The sequence below is a fragment of the Papilio polytes genome, unplaced genomic scaffold, assembly GCF_000836215.1.
Source record: "Papilio polytes unplaced genomic scaffold, Ppol_1.0 DF822845.1, whole genome shotgun sequence".
NCBI classification, from domain to species: domain Eukaryota; kingdom Metazoa; phylum Arthropoda; class Insecta; order Lepidoptera; family Papilionidae; genus Papilio; species Papilio polytes.
This window is the reverse complement of record NW_013526359.1, coordinates 894,022-916,659: the sequence shown is the minus strand read 5'-3', so window position 1 is coordinate 916,659 and position 22,638 is coordinate 894,022. Positions and strand designations below refer to the sequence as shown.

The 22,638-nt window shown below is 34.4% G+C and overlaps 2 protein-coding genes across 4 annotated transcripts in view; both read right to left on the bottom strand.

Annotated features, from left to right (window-relative positions):
• Positions 1-2,842: 2,842 nt before the first annotated feature.
• LOC106105403 lies at positions 2,843-11,716 on the bottom strand. The gene is made up of 5 exons (XM_013285698.1): positions 11,147-11,716; positions 7,904-8,004; positions 5,010-5,081; positions 4,720-4,860; positions 2,843-4,509 (listed from the first exon to the last, which is right to left on the bottom strand). The coding sequence occupies exons 1-5, from the start codon at positions 11,361-11,363 to the stop codon at positions 4,072-4,074; spliced, it is 969 nt and encodes a 322-aa protein (XP_013141152.1). The 5' UTR covers positions 11,364-11,716; the 3' UTR covers positions 2,843-4,071.
• A 6,208-nt stretch (positions 11,717-17,924) lies between these two features.
• Positions 17,925-22,638, bottom strand: part of LOC106105560 (longitudinals lacking protein, isoforms H/M/V-like) — a 5,456-nt gene continuing 742 nt past the window's right edge. Inside the window, exons 2-7 of one of the 3 annotated variants that reach the window (XM_013285954.1) lie at positions 22,527-22,542; positions 22,114-22,316; positions 21,818-21,994; positions 20,692-21,036; positions 20,328-20,478; positions 17,925-20,215 (exon numbers count right to left, since the gene is read on the bottom strand). In XM_013285954.1, coding sequence (XP_013141408.1) covers positions 19,671-20,215; positions 20,328-20,478; positions 20,692-21,036; positions 21,818-21,994; positions 22,114-22,293 — 1,398 coding nt within the window. In that variant the 5' untranslated portion in view covers positions 22,294-22,316; positions 22,527-22,542 and the 3' untranslated portion in view covers positions 17,925-19,670. Of the gene's footprint in view, positions 20,216-20,327; positions 20,479-20,691; positions 21,037-21,817; positions 21,995-22,113; positions 22,317-22,406; positions 22,544-22,638 lie in introns of those variants that run through there. The other 2 variants (XM_013285953.1, XM_013285955.1) reach the window with 2 other exon arrangements.

Genomic DNA, 22,638 nt, shown 5'->3' with positions numbered 1-22,638 from the left:
TATTTTTTTTATTTTAACATTTTTATACATCCTTCATATTCAGTTTTGTTGTTTAGTTTTTGTTATTTAAGAAACCTGGCCAAAGGTAATCAATTTCTTGTTGAGCTTAGGGTAATCAAATTACAATGTGATTATTTTATTATTCTTACAGGAGATATTAACACACACATCCTGGGGCAATGTTAGATTGAAATAACTATTATTTTTATTGGCTGTAAATACTTATCTGGTCTACAAGAAAGTCACCCTGCCACATAACGCTATCTATGAAATTTTTACATTACCTTAATGTTTTAATTCAAGTAAACATGTTTCCTTAGTAAGTTGTATTAACAAAAAGCTACCGAAGCACGTATAGATTTAAAGGTAAACGAGGACCTTACTTAACAGGACTTCAAACTGCAACAATAGTAAAAAAAATCTTTTCAAACCAGTAAATACTGGTAGCGTTACTTGGTGGATATTTGTCTGTTATTCCGTAAATGTAAGAGTTGTTCATTTGAAATAAGTAGATAATGGTAGAAAAAAAAAACAAATTGAATGTCGTAAGTAAAAGGTGTTTATTTTAATCCGTACATCGATTCTTAAATCAAACAATTCTGTGATTTTTAAAAATCTTACAATTTTTCTATCAAATCAATTTTCTCTAGATTGATATGAGTGTAACTTTCAAAACATAATTAACTATTTACATTGGTTATTATAACTAGGTACCTTAGTTATTTTTGGTTGTAATTTCGTTTTTTTTTTCATTCTTTTTATAAACCTGATAAATCAATACGATCCTGTGTACGAATAAAAATAACGTCATTCCAATTCATATTTCAATGCCATAAGCATTAATATTTTCTCTATAATATGAAAATACTTCAATATGATTTCACTTTGTACTGTGATTCATAGAAAATGACAAGAAAAGATGAAAGACAAATGTATTTTATAGTATTTTATACTTGAAGTCGAAACACTACAAAAAATGGAATATTAGTAAACGTGATTGTCAAATATCGTTACACTTGTGGAGACTGTTGCTGTCTCTGTTCTTTTTTGAGATAACAAAAGAATGGCAATATACAGGTGTAACGAAATTCGACATTCACCGTAACGAACACAAGGTTCATAAATGGTAGACGATAGAGAAGGGTCGTCAAACGGGAAGCTCTATAATAATGTGAAATACTTAATTTATAAATATAAATTAGGTTTTCTGTACATATCTCTATTAAGGAAATTATAAATCCTAATTCTAAAACAAATAACAATATATCTATCTATGGAGAAATATCAAATATAGATATACATGTGGCACAGACTACACTTTTAATACCAAAGTCAAATAATACAGATATATTCGTTAACCAACAGACTCCAATAGTGCTGTTACTCTAGCCATAGACTAAGTGCGGTTAATAGGAAACGATAAACATCCACATCGTTATGGACCTATACTAATGTCTCATAATTAGATATTAAATCTTAATTAAAGAAACATTCTTACACTACAATGATGTCCAAAAGTCAGAATATCTCTTTATAAAAGGACTTCAAGACAACTAAACACGAAACAATGTGTCGCCTTGAATAAATTTAAAAACATATAAGGAAACTGATTTGTATAGCGAATCAATATTTTTGATTAATACGATTATCACATTAAAAATTATTAACGAAAATATAAAATACATAGTATAAAAACTCTCATGTGGTAGTTTGTTTACAATTTACGTCTTGAATTGGAATAAATTGTCCATTCTCATACCATTAACGTTTTTTTACAAACCTTAACAATGTTTAACCACTCAATTGAAATAAATATATGTAATAGATACGCAACATCCAGACATAAATCTAAACACATTAAACTGTTACACACCAAAATATAACAATCACACGTCTTATCTAAAATTAGTATTTAAATAAAATATTAAGAAGTCTGCTGGTTAACAATCTCCCTTAAAATATGGAATAAGTAAATGTAACGTCACACATTTACTATTTTGGAAGATGTCTACGTGATTATAAAAGAATCATTTAAAAATTATTACTTCATAATGTACTAAAATTATAATAATTGTCTAATCTAAGCCTATTTGGTAAAATTCAGCAACAAATAGATTAAATATTATATTCTATAGAAACAACTAAACCACTCAAAAATGTATCGAAGCATCACCTCTTAGTTTATAAATCTCTCTAAATATTCACTCAAATCAAACTTTAAATATTATAACAAAGAACTATTAAATACCTAATGTACGAATGAAATATTAGTGCTTCGCTAACCTCATTCAATATAATATATTTCTCGAATTACATATTTATCATAATTTAATTGGTAAGAATAATATCTTATCTACTTATTATTGAATTAATCGGCTCAAAAGAAGTTAAACCTTGCTATTATCTATATGGTGTTTCTTCAAATTATGCTAGAATAAAATTCATTCTCCTAATTCCATATTATTAATTACATAAGGCACTCCATTAATTTTGCTGTTTTGTCCAAAGGGGTTGCATTCTAACAATTACAGATTTTCACTAAGGAAAATGAAGACGATCGGAAGTTTATTTGAAAGTTGCAAGTTTAAGAAAGTGGACTTTAAAAGCTCTAAAATATTAACATACAATCGCTGTGAATTCAAAAAATATAATCCAAATGTAACAATTTACACAACTTGGAACAAAATTTTATAAGAAAAATCGAGAGCAAAAATAATAACCGATTAGTCGTTCGGAAAACACAGATGCAACAAATTTATCACAGAACTAAAATACATAAACTTACATACTTGAATAATTTTAAATTATGAAAATAGTAACAGGAAAAAATGTGTGCAAGAAATTCTAATGATAAAACATCTATAAATCGTTTTAAAATATGAGATTTATCCAGAAATTAAATATGAACAGATACTTTATATCGACGTTGTTGGCCCCTAATTATTTAATTAAAAAGCCGTTACACTCATAAGTAACCTGTTTTAAAATGTATGGAATTTGACTATCTAAATACGAACGAGCGATTTCGTTTAGTTGATGAATTTCAAAAGTTTCATTTGGCGCGACGTCTTTTGGAGCCCCCCATTAATGATCGTCAGAATATATAAAGGTAATAAAATATTTTTGTATTACAATTACGCTTGTTAATTATAATCATAGAAGATATTGACGAAAAAAGAATATAAGTTGTTAATTATCAATAAATGCCGCAAGTGGGAACAATATTGTTTACATCTTATTGTTATTTGAGTAATAGGAATGTGACGATGCATATATCAGCGCATTCCGATCTCCGACGGATCGAGACGCGATTCAATTTCAAGGAATTTCATTGAGGATTGATCATAAGTATACGACTATATAGAAAACTTGTCGCTATATTTCTATCTAAATCTTCGACCTCATAGTCGTATCATTTGACTTTGTTTAAATCTATGTGTTTACTTCTATTACTCATTTAAGTTTCAGATTCTCTATTTAAACGTAATTTAGCTAGGTTTTAATAAATTTCGTTTAACTCCCTGAAGACAGTACATTTCGTTGAGCTTATTGGGTATAGCACGTCCACGCGACCGGGCGGGTGTATATTTGTCTAAACGTTGGTCCCTATGATTGCTATTGTGATCGTTTGACGTCGCGCAGCGGCGGGCGGGGGCGCGGGGCGCGGGGCGCGGGGGCGACGGGGGGCGCCGGCCTCTCCGAATAAAGGCACATTGAATCATGATTCATTTGATTTTTTTTGCAGTACCTACCTACTATTTCCCACCTCCCACATAACAGCGTTCACGCACTTTAGATTAATACTAAAACTAGTTAAAGGAATAACTAATTAATATTCTACTAAATATTATAATATAATATGTATATGAATTCAACGTCACACCACTATTTATCCGTCGATCTAATCTCGTACATGTTAAAAAATTTGTTATCACATCCTAGTTCTACGACGTCGATTATTACGATCGAAGTCGAGCTACATACTCTTTGGCAACATGGTGGTGGAACTACAATTTGTCTAAATTTAGCTAAGAGGCGTATCGCCGGGTGCGTCGCGAGACGCGACCTTTCTCAATAGTTGTCCTCGCATTTTATTTCCCGCGCGGGCGGCGCGGCCCACTGCGGCTCGGCCGGCCCGTCCCAGTCCTGGAAGGCGTCGTACACAAAGTTCTCACTGGAGATGTCGTCGGCCTCATGTACCGCTTCGGCGCGACTGAACGCCTCCGCGAACTTGCCGATCTCGGTGGAACCGAAGGCTTGCTGGAAGGCGGGCAGCGGCACCACGGGCGGCCGCTTCTCCTCGGGCGGCGAGCGGTGCGGCGAACTGACCGCGGCGCACTCGCGCACCGTCCGCGGCGCCTCAGCCTGCGGTGCGCTCCTCGCCGGGTACTCCATCACGCCGTTATGCTTCCCGTTGTCACCCCCGTACGACATATCTTCATACATGGGGTATGGCGTAGATCTTCCTTCGGGAGGGCACAACTGACTCGGATGACTTAAATACGGACCCTAGAATTTAAATTATTTCGCATCACACATAAACTAAAACTCAATACTTATATCAGGAAAAAGAAGTACATATAACTATTTACCGGCATTATTTTTTAGAGATACTTTTAAGCAATAATACATCATCTTTTTGTATCACTGTCTTAGTAACCTGCCAAATACAGAAGCTAACAATCCTTTTGGTTATTTGAAGAAAAATTTAAAAATGACCTTTATCATGCGAGCGTCGTTGGGAAAGTAGCGCATTTGTTCCCTGGAGCACATGCTGCGCGAGGCCCACGCGCCCGCGTGCGCGCCGCCCCAGACTGCGCCCCCGCCCCCGCCAGCGCCTACGCCGCCCATCATGCCCATCTGCAAACGTCAAATAAATCTTTTGTTAATAACTATAGATATGTTTTTGATTGAAGTTTACCCTGAATTTTGTATTTGTCAATTATTACAATAATTATGATTCTCATGTTTGATCGAGACAACAAGAAATTAAAAAATATCTCTGTTACCTGGTAGTGCGGCCACATCTGCGGCTCGCAGTAGCCGCCGCGGCCGTTGAGCCCCCCGCATTCCGAAGGCGGCTGAAACACGATTTACACTTATATGAAAACTCAAATAAGGTCTTTAGTTATAAGATGCAAAAGTATCCTAATTTTTATATAACAATTTCGACTAAAGTAAACCTAAATATGTGTACATAAGTCGATCACGTTAAGTCCAATTCAGTTAAACAGCAATAACATTTTAAGACAGATTTAAACTGGAGTCAATATCAAACAAAAGAAGATTATTAAACGTTCTTATCTCAGGAAGGACCTGTAATTTTAAATTTAGAACCTAAATAATGAGGCGATTAAACATTACGCTAAAGACGAACGACGGAATAGAAAGAGAAACCAGAAGAAATACGATCGTTGTGGCGAAGGAATATATTTTTAGACAAATTAAGTTTTAAACATAATATACGAGTACACGTACCGTTATATTTCAAAGTTACGTAAACATTACTATCCAATGAGAAACGTCAGTGAACTTACGTTCACTAGCATATCGATTAAAAGCGCGAAGTGGAATGTAATTAACAAAGTGGCATGCATTGTTAGTTCTTCGCCTTTTATAAACAAGAAAAAGAATAATATCGCCGCATTAACTCATATTGATAAAAAAAATATTAGCCTATTTGGACAGCTTAGTTATACGAAACAAAAATTTTCGTCAGACACTAAAATGTTAACGATATCTTGTGTACTATATGGTACAATATTTTAAAGCATCGAATTCGAATCGATAAGTCGCACTTCGTATAATATATGCAGCCAGCAGAACCATATCTTTTATTTAAGGTTTCCTGCTAGTAGATTACATATACAAAAGGCAAATATTTTACCTAATCGTGATTTTAAAAAATTCAGACCAATGTCTGATATATAAGTTGCTACTTTTTGGGAGTTGGGTAGACCGCGATGTGCGTACGCCGTGTGTGAGATAACCTTAAGTGTTGTCATGCGGGTGGGGTGGTGCGGAGGAGATTGCGCGGTACGGGACGGGGGAGACGGGGGCAAAACGACAGCGCGCTCGGTCGCGTCGCCGATCGATGTCCGTCACCGCCTGCACCGCCTGCACTGCCACGCTGCAACTGCATCACTCACATCTTAACCCAAAATACACCTACGTCATAAACTTTGCAAACTAATATACCATTTATATACAATCCCCCTACAATGTAGACATACTAGTGTTAAAGTTTTGTAAGGATAATTTATGTTTCATAATTAAATTAACTCGCAGAAAAAATAATCAATATTCATCAATATAAAACCTATGTTAAAATAAAAGTAAATTCAATTCTTATAAACGTAGAGTACAAAAGTTGTTTATACGAACATTGGGAAAAGTTAGACAAACTAGTAAAAGTTGTACAATACTTGAAATTTTAAATTAATATATTCAAATTCGTAGACGTGCTACGCTATCTTCTACGGATCTACGAAAATGAAATAAAACTATTTTCTAGTGCATTTAAGGGATTTTTGCTATACTTGTTTTTTATCTATATAGACTTTATTAATTATTACTTTTCCCGAATTAAAGGACTGTATTAATCACTTTGAAATGTGTATATGTAATCAAACTATTAATTTGATAATTTCATTGTTAATTAATTAATTAAATTCACAAAATATATTAAAAGCCCAGACATTATAGAAAGGCGCTACATGGACTATAATAGCAAGGCGTAATAATTAGTGGGTTGTTGTAAAGCGTGTGGAATGAAGTCATACGTGTACATTAGAGTAGTGGCGGGAGATTTGCGGAGGCTCTAACTATCGAGCGGGCTGAGCGCGGCGCGGGCCACGTGACTTATCGATCAGCGCGGCGCCCACGACACTCGGAAAAATCAACCGCTGACAGCCTTCAGGCCGCCCCCCGCTCGCCCCGAGCGCCCCCGCGCACCCCGCGCCCGACGCCGCCCGCCCAAGCCGCCCTCATTAGCGCCTTTGTGCCGCTTACTTGTCTCGTAACACGACGCCGTAATGATACCACTTGCAACCGTATCGCACTTCCGTCTAGTTGACTATCTAATTTTGGTAATAATCTACAATTCTATCAAACACGCCGACAGAACTACGCGACGGAGTACTATCTATGTTTATCTTCAATTGTAAACTTTTTCTTAAAGTGATTGTTTTTTTAATTTCTGCACCTAATATGCTGACGTGGTTTATAAAAGAGAACTAGAAATACTTATCGTTAATACAAAAAGCAACTTTAATCAAGTCAAAAGTACTTTTGAAGAAGTATTTGAAACGTTTATAACAGAAATAAATCACAACACTAGTACTGCATCCGCACGTAAAAGTTTTATTCAAATTTGACTATGCGTGACCCGCCACTTAAAATGTGGGAAAACAATTTAAACAGTAAAGTTGCGGGGAAACCGGAAGCTTCGGGAGAATTTGGACTCTATGCTAACCGCTTACGATTGATAAATGCAATACTAACATTTTCCTGTACACCACATTGTCAACTGTCCCGTGACACTGACCTACATATTTTCACAGATCTGTTTATAACTTTATTAAAGCACACGCCGTATGTTCTGTAAATATAAAACGGTAAGGATAAGACATAAACGCGTTCAAGGTCAATGATGTTTACCATTTTGTGTAATTTATATAATTAAGCATTTAAATTGTTAATTGATTAAATAAATCTTACAAATATTTCAATAGTTTATTTATATAAATTTGGATATACCGACTCCTTTGACAGTATGCAGCGCTCTTATAGTATGTATTATATATTTATTCTGAACTAAAGGTCTCCCTTAATGATCAAATACCGATTCAGAGTGCAGGAATAAATATCCTTTCTTATAATTATAAGTATAAGAATATGTTACCGTGTGAGGGAGTGGCAGATGATGCGTGGTGTGCGCCCGCTGGTCCCGCCGCGACAGCGTCCGGCGCGCGCGCGATTCCTTGTTGACGTACGCTCCATAATCTGACACAGATTAACAATGCATTACTATATATGTCACTAGATGTTTCTTGCGTCCGCTGCTTGTAATTTAAAAAATGATAAATAAATAGCCTATGTTGCTTATTGATAACGTAGCTTTTTAACGGTCAAACAATTTTTGAAATCGGCCCAATAGTTTTTGAGTTATTGAAATACATACAAAAATAGACAAAAATACCAAACTTTTCTCTTTATAATATAAGTATAGACTATATTGCACCGACAATTCCGTTCATGTGGAATTAAAAAAATCACAAGTAAGTAGCCTATGTATTCTTTCAGACTATCCTCTACATCTGTGTCAAATTTTATAGAGTTGCCGTTTAGGCTAAAAACTACAACAAACATCAATCCATCTTAATTTACGCATTTATAATAACCATAGTAAGCTTTGGTATGTATGTTACATCATCCTTAAACTATATTAGCAGTCAATAGCGTTTGAATATTCTAAGCAGTCGAATAAAAACGCTTCAAGGATTAAATAGTGAGAATGAAATATGTTATTAAATAGAATCTTTACAATTGCAAACGATCACAATGCAATGCGGATCTTATCACTCCTGTTATGCGAAAACAATATGCAAATTTACACTTTCTTTAGCGTTTAGTATTTTTATATGAAAATAAATTCCAACTCTGATTTTTCTGCATTCCTTGTAAAACCTTTGTTCTCTCTCGTAGTTGTATATAAAACTATGGTTACATCCTCTTATTACCTTTAAGTTATGCGAAATCTAAACATGTAGTACTTACTTTCTTGTTACAAATCGTAAAGGTCTCCTTTAGTTTCGAATTATTGTCTCTGAGTGCGACAGTTAAAGCCACTGTTTTAAAGTCTAACAGCAATACTGTCAGACTGTCGTCAGATTTTTATCTGTTAATTAGCAAGAGATGCCGCGGGCAAGCGCGTCGCTTGGCCATAGTTGTTGCTATGCGACCCTAGTACCGATGCGCGCGGTACTTTTACATAGTAAAAGGACTTCTAGACATATACTAAATTTAATTTCGTAATTTTATATAATATCAAAATCTACTGGTAATGCGAGAGAGAGTTAGATTTAGCAAATAACATTAGTAATATTAAATACAATCTTCAGATATGTTAGCGAATGATTACTGATATATATATATGCTAGTTAGTTATACGTACTATGTAAGCAATAGTTATAATATACGACAGATCAATATATGAATGTGCAGTTATTGCGACTAATGGAAATTCAAAATCTTTACCAATCTAGGTTTCGAAATAAAATAAATGCGTAAATTTAAAATCATACAGCCTTACAAATAAACGGGGTATAAAGTTAAACTTAGGAATAAACTGAGTATAAGCAAAATTTGTAGTGATAATTGGTTATACTCAGTTTATTTGTAAGGCTTGTAAGGTTATACATCACATTTTATTTCCCCTTTACGTTTTACATTACATCCTTACTCTTAATGTTCGCCTACAATACAAAGAACAAGTTCAAAAGTTAAGTATTCAGTACGGTTGTCTCGCGTAACATCTCAGAAAGATTTAACGATATAAATTGTAATACAAATCGCTTAATGTCGCGACCAAGTTAAATTGCGTGTTAAAACGTCTTATCTCCATATTCATTAATTATGTTGTTTATCCCGTTTTGCCTACTCTATTTCATTCATGCTATTTTTTGAATATGCTTTTTCTAATTATTATCTCTAATTTCTCCAAAAATAGCAATACTGTTAATTTTATTGTTGACAGAAATTTTATGTGACTTAATGAATGGAGTATTCTAACCTAAAACTACACGTTTTCACATCTATTTGCATTGCAGGATTGCGAAACAAGCAGTTGGACTTGGCAACTGAAGAATCTGTGCAAGAAGAATCTTTGAAAGAATCTTCAGTTCCTATACTTGTAAAATGTAGTATCGTTTAGTTTTTTACTTAAACTTTCGTAATAGTTGCAAAATATAGGTAAAAATCTTTGTTTTAAAAGAATGAAAAAATCAGAGATAAGTAAGATGCAGTCGAGACGCAATTGCATATGTAAAATATACGGGGTGCATAAAAATTCAACCTCGAAAGTTCAAAGCGAGCGCACATCTGCATAGTGTAAGTAGGAACGGCGTCTGGTTCAGTAGCGGCTCGTTCGGGCCGCGGGCGAGTCGCAGGCGAGGCGCGGACGAGGCGCGGACGTCAGCCGCTCGATATGTACGGTGGCGCTGGCTGCGCGCCGTGCGGGCAATCAATCGCACCAGAGGGGTGCGGGCGGTGGCGGGGCGACCACCTGTAGAGCCGACCTCGCCCCCCACCGCCACTCCCGCACGCCCCGCTCCCTCCCTCGCCGCGCCTCGCTCGTCCTCTATCGACACGTGACGTAGACGCGGAGAAATCCGCCCAAACGTAAACATGAATTCTTAGTTCATTCTTCATTGTTCAGAATGTCGCCGCGCGGCGCGCGTGCAGATTCCGATCTCTGTTGTATTGGTAAACAAAACTCGAGGCAACGCGCGCTCATTGTACTACCACAGCCGAATTGCAATGTAACAGAGATCGTGAAACATGTTTGTAATTCAATTATGATACAACTGCACAACTGATTACCTATACTAAATAGATAGAGTTTTTTCTTCAGAGAATATTTATGTATTGTACATTTCCAGAGTTTTATATTATTCTGTAATCTTATCATCTGGATCAATGCCACCACATTATTTCCTATTCCTATTCTAAAAAATATTTATAATCAAGTAGACAACTAGCCTAAATTTAGTTATACGAAATGTAAAGATTTAAGATAAAAATTATAATGAAATACTCTAGTATTTTTCCTTCAATTAATCCTGTTTAAGACATCATAATCGTAAAAATTTCCAAGAACAACCGTCGATACGAAACCATATAAACTTTTTAAAACTTTGCAAGCGCTTATTGTTGAGCGAAAATTTCTCAACTCTCCAACCCTAACCTGACGAAGAAAGTTATAATTTCCATGATTGCGAAAATTAACAAAAGCCAACTTTACAAAGTGAGGTAGGGGTAATCACGTTCCTTGTAAAATTTTATAAATAAGCAATGATTGGTAATTATGTTTGCTAATAATGTTCAGTAGTAATTTAATATTTGATAGATTTATTGTAATACTTACCCATAGACATAGCATGTTCATTGTGGTGCGTATGCGCGGCGGCGGCGGCAGCAGGGTAGTCGTAGCGGTAGTAGCGGGCGTAGGGGTCGTGCGCGTGCGGCGGGCAGTAGGCGTGTGCATAGGGCGCGTAGGGCGCGTAGGGCGGAGCGTAGCCGTAGCCCTCCCAGGCCGCGTACTGCCCGTGGCGCCGCACCTCGCCGTACTTGCAGCAGTCCATGGTGCGCCTACGCAGCCGGCGGCGTAATCGCCGCCCGCGCGTCTTGCGCCGCCCCGCCCCATGCCCCAAGGACTAACATCACCCGAATCACCCGCATTACTCTTACTCTTCACCCTACTTATTATCTATTGATAACATTAAAAACATATTTTTTTCTCCCCATACATTATAAAAAAGCACTCGAAACGATTAGTTTATAGTACTTAACAACAATTGCAAAGTATCGTGAGTTCGTACGGAGTTACGCGGCGGGAAACTGCGCGGCTGCGACGTTAGTTAGCGTAAAGAGGTCGTTCGAGTTTGCCGGCGACGGCGAGAGAGCCGCGCGGTGCGGTGGGCTGCGGCGGGGTGCGGCATGGTGCGGCGGGCGCGGGGCGTGCGGGGAGTGCGTCGGGCGCGCAGGGCGCAGGGCGGGGCGGAGGGCGAGGGGCGCGCTGCCGGCGCTCGGCGCTCGGCGCAGCGCGGCGCTGGGCGCTCGACGTCGACTGAAGGCGCGCAATCGATACGCTGCCGCGTGCCCGCGCCCGCACGCCTGCCCGCGCCCGTGTTGCGCGCGAACTTTGTCTTCCTCCACGGAATTTTATATTTAGAACCATGGTGAAACAATTGATCGATACTTTGCACTATTAATTAGTACACACTTTCGCTGGATGTACGCAAAAATATTCTTACTGTTAAGCAAACTGATTTCAAACTTCTTACAAGTTCAAATAACGGTCGCTTGATAGTACTTCATACTTATGCTGCTTAATAAAAAAATAACTATATATATGACGTACAATTTGAAGATTTATTTTTAGTTGCACGACAGTTTAGTCGAATTGTAAAACAGGATCCTTAAATAATATGTCAATTATTTTGCCAACTTTTCAGTACTTTCTAGTAGATGCTTATATACATTTTGAGGAGGTATTTAAAATACTTGTTGCATTTCGCACATCTTGTATCCAGGTGGCGAAAACTTGTAAAGTTTAATCGAATCGCGCGTAGGCGTCAGTGACCCATATCGGCGATAGTGTTGCGGCGCACCGCCCTCCGCGCCCCGCGCACCCCGCACCCCGCAGCTGCCTCACAGCGATAGACCTCCGTAACCGCACTTTTATTTCACCACATAAATACTTTGACTTGACACTTTACAAACACTTTATTGCAATCCTATCAAGGTAGAATAAACTGATTGGTGTTAGATTATAGGGATCAATATAACTTATCCTTCAAGTGAAGCCAAAACTTTTTAAAAACCTTGGAAATAATATGTACTAGCTGATACTCGCGTATTGTTTTTGATTATTTGAATGAGGGTAGAAATAAAAAGTTACCGAAGTCATTCTGACAACTTAAAAAGTAAACTTTAAAACGACTTTTTCCTTTTAAATAAAGTTATAATTCCCAATAATTAAATTTATAATTAATTTTAATGCTATATATTGTAGACGAAATAAATCAAAAACGAGCCAGACTTTTGATTTAGGTAGCAAACCTAGTCAAAACATAACAAATTGTTACTTTCGCTTTTACTAGACATGTGGATACTATGTGTAGTGTATAGTTGTTTACAAGTATACCGTGAGCCGAGAGTACTCCCGTGCGTAGACACACTATATGCACCACCTTAGTCCCTATAATCAACATACTCCCGTAATCCAAAGGAGTAGACAGACTTGCAAAATTCGAATTGGCGTTTCTTACTGCATTACATTATTTATGCTTATTACAAAACTATTACTAAACCAATTTACATACTTATCTCTGTAATTTTAAAGCCTATAATGCTTTAACAAATATTGTTTTTTTTAAATATTTAGTCTATATTAATTACGCAACAATTACGATACGAATAAACAATTATGCTTTGCATCAAATTACAAAATTACCAGGTAAGTTTACTATTTCACTGGATAAGTACTTTTAGCTTGAGACATATTACATGGTCTCCTATTTATAGCTACTAACTAATGCTATATTTAAAAAATAGCATATAAATATATGTATTTAGCTTTTGCCTGCGACTCCGTCCGCGTGGAATTTAAAAAAAAAAAACAAAAATGAGTAAGCTTTATGTTCTTCCAAACTATACTATACACATTTGTGTCCGTTTAGCCGTTAAAGCAACAAACTCTAATAAACATCTATCCATCTAAACTTTCACATTTATAATATTTGTATGAAAGTATGAAGTATGATTTTACACTTAACATGAAAACAAGATAACTATAAAAATGAGTGGTTACGTCCTTGTTCTAAAAAGTCGTCTCATTTTACGCGACAAAAACTTTGTTTAATTGACTGTGAAAATGTGAATAATCATTACTAAGCTTTATGTAAATATTTTCATTCTAAGGCAGTCGAAATTACTTTCAGACTGTCACCAATATGAATATTCATTGACAGACCGACTTGCTAAACTCCGAAGACGATTTGAACCTTGCCGCCCTTACTACGTCGTGTACAATTGACCTTATATTTTAATCGATTGTGTGCTTAGCTTTATATTAATATCAACTAAATATAGACACATGAAACTTTATTTTAGCAACAATTCATAAATATATTCAAGCATTTTGTTAATTTCTTGCTTAAAATATATTAAAACCATAGTAAAGCGTTTTAACAATAACTGGCTGTATCTGGAAATGCATCGCAACATGAAAATGAATAGATTAGTTCTTACAACGTGCTACAGGTTCAAACTAACCGTTAATCAATAACGAACATTGCTATTGATCCCTTTTTGTTCCACGATTCGCCAAGTCTAGTAACAAGAGCCAACGACGTATTTACTAAAGAGGTTATAAATTACCCTCGTAATAATTTCCACATTATATTACAACTTACATTACAACTTGTGCTTACTTTTAAGAGGATAATTATATTAAATGTATTGAGTTTAAACATATTTTTATTTTATATGTATTAAAAGTAAATTTAAAAGTTACGTTTGCTTTTTCACGGCCAATCAAATTGAATTCGAATTGGCGCCAAACTTTTCAGCCGGCAGGAGACAAAGATGGAATGATATCGCTTTCTTTATTTCGTTTGCCCGCGCGATTGAAATTAGAGACTGCAATTCAGGTAGAATACTCCAATGTAATATGATATTACAAAATTATGTAAGTCGATACAATGACAAGTTATTCATAATTTATATTTTACGCGTATTACAGGCTGTTCAAGAATGCTATAGGTCATTATAGGTTGTTTTAAAAAAAATTCATAATCGTTTTAGAAAAATGATTCAAAGCGTACAGACTTACGAGTATACTGAAAAACAAAACTTATAAGGTCAATAGACAAAATTGGATTTTCGAAAAACGTTGAATAGTTTTGATTATTAATTGGTGAAAAATCCACGGTTCCTAATTTAACTTACAGAATATTATTTAAATAAATATATTTGGTTATACTACTATTAAAAATAAATGTCAATCAAACTTGACTACTGCGAAGATTAACATAAGATAAGCATTTAGCATTTAACTTTTTATGTCCTTTTAATTTTAAGTTCATTTTTGTATGGAGATATTAATTGTAAAACGTACAATACTAATACATTTTTTTAAACGAGTTCTAATTTTTACTAGAATTATTTTAAAAAAAAATTGTAACGAGGCAAATTTTCCGCTAAGCAATGTTCTCATATATAGTGCGAACAGAAGAGAGAAGCCAAGCGCGGGTTATCATGCAGATTGCGGCGAATCAATAGGGCGCTCGCCGCTGACGGCGGATGACGATCAATAGCGTCCCAGCGGCCTGTCTCCGCACTGAGGGGCTTCCTCGAACGCCTTTACACATCCACACTGTCTACACTCGACACGGCGTACGTCACTAGACGTATCCTACTCGTATGTCATTATGCATTTCAAATACCGCTACTGCAGTTTCTAACCTGAAACATTATTCCTTTCAAACCGCTACTACTGATTAACCTTTAACACTCTAATATCTATCTATATCTATACATATAAAAAATGGTTTGTCTATTTGTAATATAAAAAGAAAAATTCCAGATTTCAGATGATGTATTTGCGTTGCTAATAACGAAAATCGCATTTAAAAAACTTTTGCCTGTCTGTCTGTCCGCAAGTCGCGTTTGTCCCGGACAATCTCCGAAACGGCTGGGCCGTTTTCGACGGGACCGTCACTGCAGGGTACTGCAGTGACGGTAATATTATAATACCAACACTATACAATGAAACTTGGAAATACTTGGAAAATATTATACAATGTAACTTGGATAATACCTATTCCTGTCAGCGGTAGCTACTTTTTTTAGTTCCGCGCTATCAAAATGGCGTAACAGTTTGTTTTGCGCTAATGAAATTAACGGGCGACAGCTAGTTTAGAAATAAGATTAATAAATCAATCAACAATTCATCTGTAACTAATAAAGATAATAATTCTATGTGGTGTTTTGATTTCACCTTAACATTCTTTGATGTTGTTCTTGAAGGAATAATAGTACAGTACGAATATGTGTTTTTATACTTTGTCAACGTTCTGATTGTAACTTAAAACGACCTTATATGCACAAGAGCATTAAACATTACAGCTATTCTATTCATTTTATTACCAATGTTTAAAAACTGTAATCGATCTTTAATTACAAGATAAAGATTGGTTTTATTAACTTTTCGCATTTTATCTATCAATCAAATGAGAATTAAAGACATTTGCACAAAGATTTTTAAAATACCAAGAATTGCAAAACGATGCGAAGAAAAAGTCTATAAGAATGTAACTATTTGTGACAACTGGCTTTCGTCTGCGACTGTGTACGCGCGAATGTAAAAAAATCTTAGTAAGTAGCCTATGTGTTCTTCCAGATTAGGTTCTTCTTACGAGGTCCTTCCTTTCCTTTTATCTAAATCCTTGAAGCCTTACGGCAGATATCTTCTTACATAGTTTGTTCCAGCATAACTTCAATGTATAGAACCAGGTTTTCCAATGATAATTTTACGTGGGCACTTAGCGATGTCCAAATTTCAAGGCTTCAAGTATGTTTTTAAAGAATCGTTCAATATAGTACAGCTGAAAAACCTAGAATCCATAGGTTGAGGTAGCAGCTTTGGAAGCAAAATCATTACTGTAATATTAGGATGCTCAAAACCATTGCTCTATCTTCAGCGGCCATAAAATAAGCAGCAGACTTCTCACTTTTAGATAAAATCGTTTTATTAGGCATTTTTTTTTTCAACTGCTAGATCCCGTACATTTTTGATTTTTGCTCTTTTTATTCTTATTTATTGAATTGGCTAAAAAAACAAACTAGTTAAACTAACCTAAACTAACTATTTCGGCTAGGTTATAGTAGACACTGACTGCTATAAATGGATAGGCTATAAACTGCGTTATTTTAGCGCTTATGGATGGTGAAATTTTAGTCTTATATGGGAAATAAAAAAAAAACAATTATGTAGAAGCATCTTTTATTCGTAACATTAAAATATAAATTTTGTAAAATCTTGAATAAACTATTCAACAATACATAAACTCTATTCTACTTAAGACATAATTATCCCTATTTGTATACGCTGTAAATATAATTGTTTTCCTTATTTTTTAAACTATAATAATTTAAGATTTCACTAATGGCATTACCGACTCGGTAAGTATAAACAAGAATCCGATACATTAACTTCCGATAAACCTTAATATTAAAGAAAATTATAATATAACGAAAGACATGAATAAATTAAAAAACTAAACAATTAAATTATAGTAAAATTAATCAAATTTTAATAATATAATAACAATTGTTTTAAAATCTTTTTGGCACAATTTACCAAAAGGATTTGGAAGCATAAATACGTAATTAATACCATTTCTCTATAGGCGAATCACATTTATATGATAATACTCCATCCAATTTTATTGTCTATTCGAAAATACTGGTTGCAATTTTTACAAAAGCCAAAACTCATGTCACATTTTCACCGATGCAACGAAACATTTCACTTTAAATATAGCTTGACCGGAAAAAACACCTAATATTGAAGCGCGATATGAAACTAAATTCTTCGCACATTAAAAGATTGCGATTCAGACGCTAGGTTTTCTATTTTCTTGGTCAAACTATAAATAATAATCTCTGCTATGTAGTACACTATGTATTCCTCCATACACCAGCTACGGTTTTTAATAGAACTATTTAAGTTTATGTATGGATCGCATTTGACATAGCCTGAATTGTACCATTTGATGATTGTTGGCAATGCAATTAACCTTTTTGTTATGTTTTTACTTTTTATACTTTTTTAAAATTAGAATTTATATTTTTTAATTTATTCTTTTTCTAAAATAATTCATTCGTCTTCAATAAAATGTCATAACGTTTGCTAGGCTGATTTGTATATAATTTTCAATTTGTATATAAATTCTTTCTATTTTCATTATAAGTTATTAGTTCGACTATTTACTTTTATTTCTTCGCGCGCTCCTCGTTGCTGCTCGTCGTCTTTTTAATTATTTTAAAATGTCCATTTAAGGTTAATTTTGTAATGTCACAAATGTTAATATGATGCAATACATTGTGACCTAAATATTAAAAATGTCCATTCATTAATTTAATGCGATACATACTACGAGTGAAATTGTAAACATAACTTGCATCATTGCAAATGCTTCGTAAGCACTACACTTCTATGTCAAAAGTGAATCATAAACAAACTGCAAAAGGTTTTTACTATATCCCGATATTGGAGTTAGTTTAAAATATATGTATACATTATACCAATACCGATCTTCGAAATAAAATGTCTAAAAACATATACGAAATAGTAACAGGGTGTAACAAAACTGACCAAGATATATCTTTACTATTATTTTAACAAAATGGTTACTTAATAAATATATTACACTACACGATAATTATATTTTGAATAAAGAATAGTTGATTTTAAGGTAACGGTATGGTAACAAAACAACTTGAAATAAAATTTGTTATTTGGTCACACAATAACTATCTTATTAAAGAATATTCAATTCATTCATAAGAAAACAATCTTAAATATGGTCAAAGATCTACAGCCTTACAAAAAACGCCTTGTAAAGTTAAATTTAGGAATAAACTGAGTATAAGCAAATAATAGTACAAATTTTGCTTATACTCAGTGTATTTGTAAGGCTGTGAGTCTTTTGCATCTCAATCATTTCCTGATTTAATTAACCTGAATGGTTCCAATCACACCAATCCAGAACTTCTGGAACTACATTAAAATTGATGTAGATTTTTTATACACAGATCTAAATTATATTCTCAATGCACAGATTATAAACAACTGTATACAATACCATTTTACTTTTTCTGTGCGCACTAACTTTTATCATTGATAAATAATTAAGTTTTATAAATATTATAAATTCTTATATATTCAACCCACCACAGGTTACACATGATAGTACATGATTTGGAAAAAATCTCATTAAAATTTGTAAAACCTACGAATTACATTTTACAAGAATAGTGCTTTCATTTTTTTGAATAGCACCACACTAGCATAAGCACCTACAGGCACATACTGCATTTTTCAATAATTTTTATCTCCCTTATCATCCAATTTATGTCAAGAGATCGCAGTTGGTTAAGTGACTTAAAGGTATCGTAGTATCATATAATACTATGACAATAAATAAACTGAAAACCCAAAGGCACACCCCTTTAAGGGAATTTGGAATACATCTAAAAGTAACTTCAGACACTCAGGTCTGAAAGTTTAAACTAAAGATTCAATCTGTTAAGTTAAAACTATGCAAACTCTTCTTCTTTTAATGAATAGTGGACCCCATCATTATTTCAATTATTTTGCCAATGTCAAGCTTGAAGATAATTGAAAGTATAAAAAAAAAGATTTAAATCTTAAATAGCAACTAACTAGATAGACGGAATCCAGTGTGATTGACAAATGACTGGTACCTGATGATATCAATCGAGGCACTGAAATAGGACACCTCTTAGATCTGAGCATCTGTAGTGTTTTTAATTTTTTTTTTTGGACACTGGTCAATTGCAATTGAACCTGGCTGATTTAACATCTTTTTTAAATGTCACCGGGCCATTGTAATTTAACAATAAAGTATTAAATATTTCACCATCATTATGTTTTAGATGACCAAAGTGGAATTACAAGCCATAAATTTATCATGCATGATTGAATGTGGCTTACACTCCAATTAAACCCTTATTACACGTAATAATTGTGACATTCACTAAATATAGCAATATGTATCAAGACTGGGAAAGGCACAAACAGTTCATATATCTATATAAAATTTTACAAAAAAACCAAAGGAAGGCACTCATTTTCATACTTAATTCCTCTGTCCATGGCTTGTCCACATATGCTCTTTAAATGTTTCTCTCATTGTGAACGACCGCGGGCAAAGATAGCAACATAACCTATTAGTCAGATCTGAATGCATTAATCGTACATGATATTTTAATGCAGATTGGTTGGAATATTTCATACCGCAGTGAGGACAGTCCCCGCAGATGGCTGCATGATTAGATGTTGATGCAACTGAACCTAATACTGGTGCACCAGACATACCTGCTAATAGAAGTAAGGCTTGTGATTGCTCTTGTGTATATGTGTTCTCGCTGTCCGTACCACCTTGATGTTCAGAAAGTAACACTTCAGGCTCATATTCCATTTCCGAGTGTGGTGAATGCTTTTCTGTTTTCACTAAAGTATCTTCTGTTGAACTTTTCATTGGACTTTTTGATATGGTGTTGGGGAAAGTAGGAGAATCCGTATTTATTTCTTTATGCCTATTACAATGCATTTCAATAACTGATGGAACCTTTTTAGCTGTTGGATTGTTAAGTGTGGCATCACTTTTTGATGGGTTTATACCTGTAATATAAAATTTAACAAACTATCTTTAACAAACCTTGTTTTCATGTTTACTTTGTATTAATAATTATATTACAATTTTTATTACCACTTTAAACATATTTATAGCTACCTGAGAGTAAGGATCTCGCAAGCATGCTGTTCTCATAATCAGGAAGACTATCATCATTTTCAGAGTTTACTAGCGGAGCACCAGAAGTTGAAGTATTTTCATCGATCCATTCTGTTTTGACTGATACTGGCACATCTTCTTGAGCATTTCCCTAGAATTGAAAAAATAATATTTATTAAAAAGATTAGTGGCACTAACTCTCAACTGCAACTCAATGAGAAAATCAGAGGCAAATGATTCTTATCATAGAATAACTAAATAAAAAGTGAATAAAGCGTTGACTCTGTTAAGACCAAGAATTTTAATGAACTATAGCTATAATATTATCAAGGAGAATAAAATACAATTTTATAAATCTGAATACCTGTGTCGCCGTTGAGCTTTTACCATTGGCAGTAACCATTTGATTTTCTTTGCTTTCATTTTTTTTATCCACATGATTTTCCACCCCAAATACAGGATTGTCGACTTTGATTGTTTGTGAATCACTATGATTATTGAATACATCACATGGTTCCCGTATCCTAGACTTCTTATTTGTCTCAACATTTACTATATCATTAGGTTTATCAGATGTACTGCAACGCCTTTTCTTTAAAGCCGGGACTTTTGATTCCTTGGTAACATTAGTACCAAGGTTGGACTTAGAAGATATGGTCAACTGTGTGTACAGTTTTGTTGTGGTCCTTGGCGATGAAAAGTTTTCATTCTAAAAAATAATAAGAAAAAGATCACAGTATAAGTAAAATTACAAGAGTAAACATAATGATTTGGGCGCTGAGTGGAGAACAGTATTCCTCGCAACCGAATCTCATGGAGTCAGGCCTTAACATAACCAACAGAAAACATAATACAGATTTACGAATTGATTTGTGTAACACAGAAACATTTAATGTAATAATTAAACATTGAAAATTTGTAATTTAAATTCTTTTTTTTATTACTATTACATTATGTTACATTAATTTGTGTATTTTGCTTTTCCTTTAAAAACTTTTAGTAGTTTCTCAAAGTAAAATGGCGACCCTGCCTTGCCATAAAACAGTTTCATACTAGTATGGAGGAGAGCTGAACAATTTGCAAATAAGCAAACTAGCCTACAGCTTCACTTTAATACATTTCTGTATATGTAAATTTTAGAACATATTTATTGTGTTAAAATAAAATATAAATTAGGTTAAGTGTGTGTAAGCATTTTTCTATAAATATTAATTTTACTAATATCTGCTATTAAATGCTTATTTTTAATTGCTATTTAACTAGCCAACTAATTTATTATAACTTGTGCCAAGAATGGGAATTAAAAAAATGTTTTTTAGAGACATAGTAACAAACATCCATCCAATTTTCTCATAAATATTATTACTATTACAAGTACTAATAATATTTAATGTGAGAAAGTTGAAATGTTCTGTATATTTTTAATCAGTAAGAGTATTTAACAAGTCTCTTAATTCAAACATACAAAATCAGGGCAAAATGTAGCTTACCTGGTGTGCAACACCTGTTAACCCCTTAACTTGTAATAAGGCTGCAGTATGCAAAAACGACGACAGTTTACTCTCTTCAATAAACACCTCTCCTTGATACATATAAGACAATAAGCTGACAATATCATCAGCTAAAACATCCTTCAAAATAATCACAGGATGTTGACATGGATTTTCCTGAAAATCAACAATAAGGTTATGGTATTATATCAATTGATTGTAAATAACCATATTATTATTAAGTTTTAATATAAATAGTTGGAATATGAAGGTTATAAATGTCCCGAGTCATTCACCTTGAACACATTCCTAAAGTACGGGCTGCACGCGGAGAGTATCACTTTGTGGGCCTTGATGTTTCTACCTTCACATGTTAGCGTGACATCGACCAAATCTTCGGAACACTTTAAAGAATCTAAGGCACTCACTATATTTGTTTGAAAGTTGTTCCAACGTAAACAGAATTGATCTGCCATCACTACGTTTTTCCTTGGAACGTCTGAAACAAAATTACGTTTGCTGTTTATTTGACACAAGTTTTAAATTAAATTTATTCTTTCCATAGTCTTGTTATAGACACAGCACATACCGGTTTATTACAACACATAACTATACATATTACTTAGCATTAGATTTTAACAGTAGTACTGATTATTAAAGAAACACAACTAAAAACAGAATCCGTGCGAACAAAAATAAAGTGCATGACCTCCAATGACACAGTCTTCTTTCTAGACGTGAGCGTTATTTCACGTCACTAGTTACAATCACCTGTGACGAGATATGTAACGGCGTCACTAGTTTCGAGTCAAATTGAAAGT

What these genes read in the sequence shown, in the direction of transcription:
- LOC106105403 (XM_013285698.1), bottom strand. Translation starts at nt 11,363, where the DNA reads ATGGACTGCTGCAAGTACGGCGAGGTGCGGCGCCACGGGCAGTACGCG. An exon ending in TGAACATGCTATGTCTATGG is followed by an intron (nt 8,005 to 11,146) that starts GTAAGTATTACA and finishes AATCTGTGTCAG; the next exon opens with ATTATGGAGCGTACGTCAAC. An exon ending in AGATGTGGCCGCACTACCAG is followed by an intron (nt 4,861 to 5,009) that starts GTAACAGAGATA and finishes TGACGTTTGCAG; the next exon opens with ATGGGCATGATGGGCGGCGT.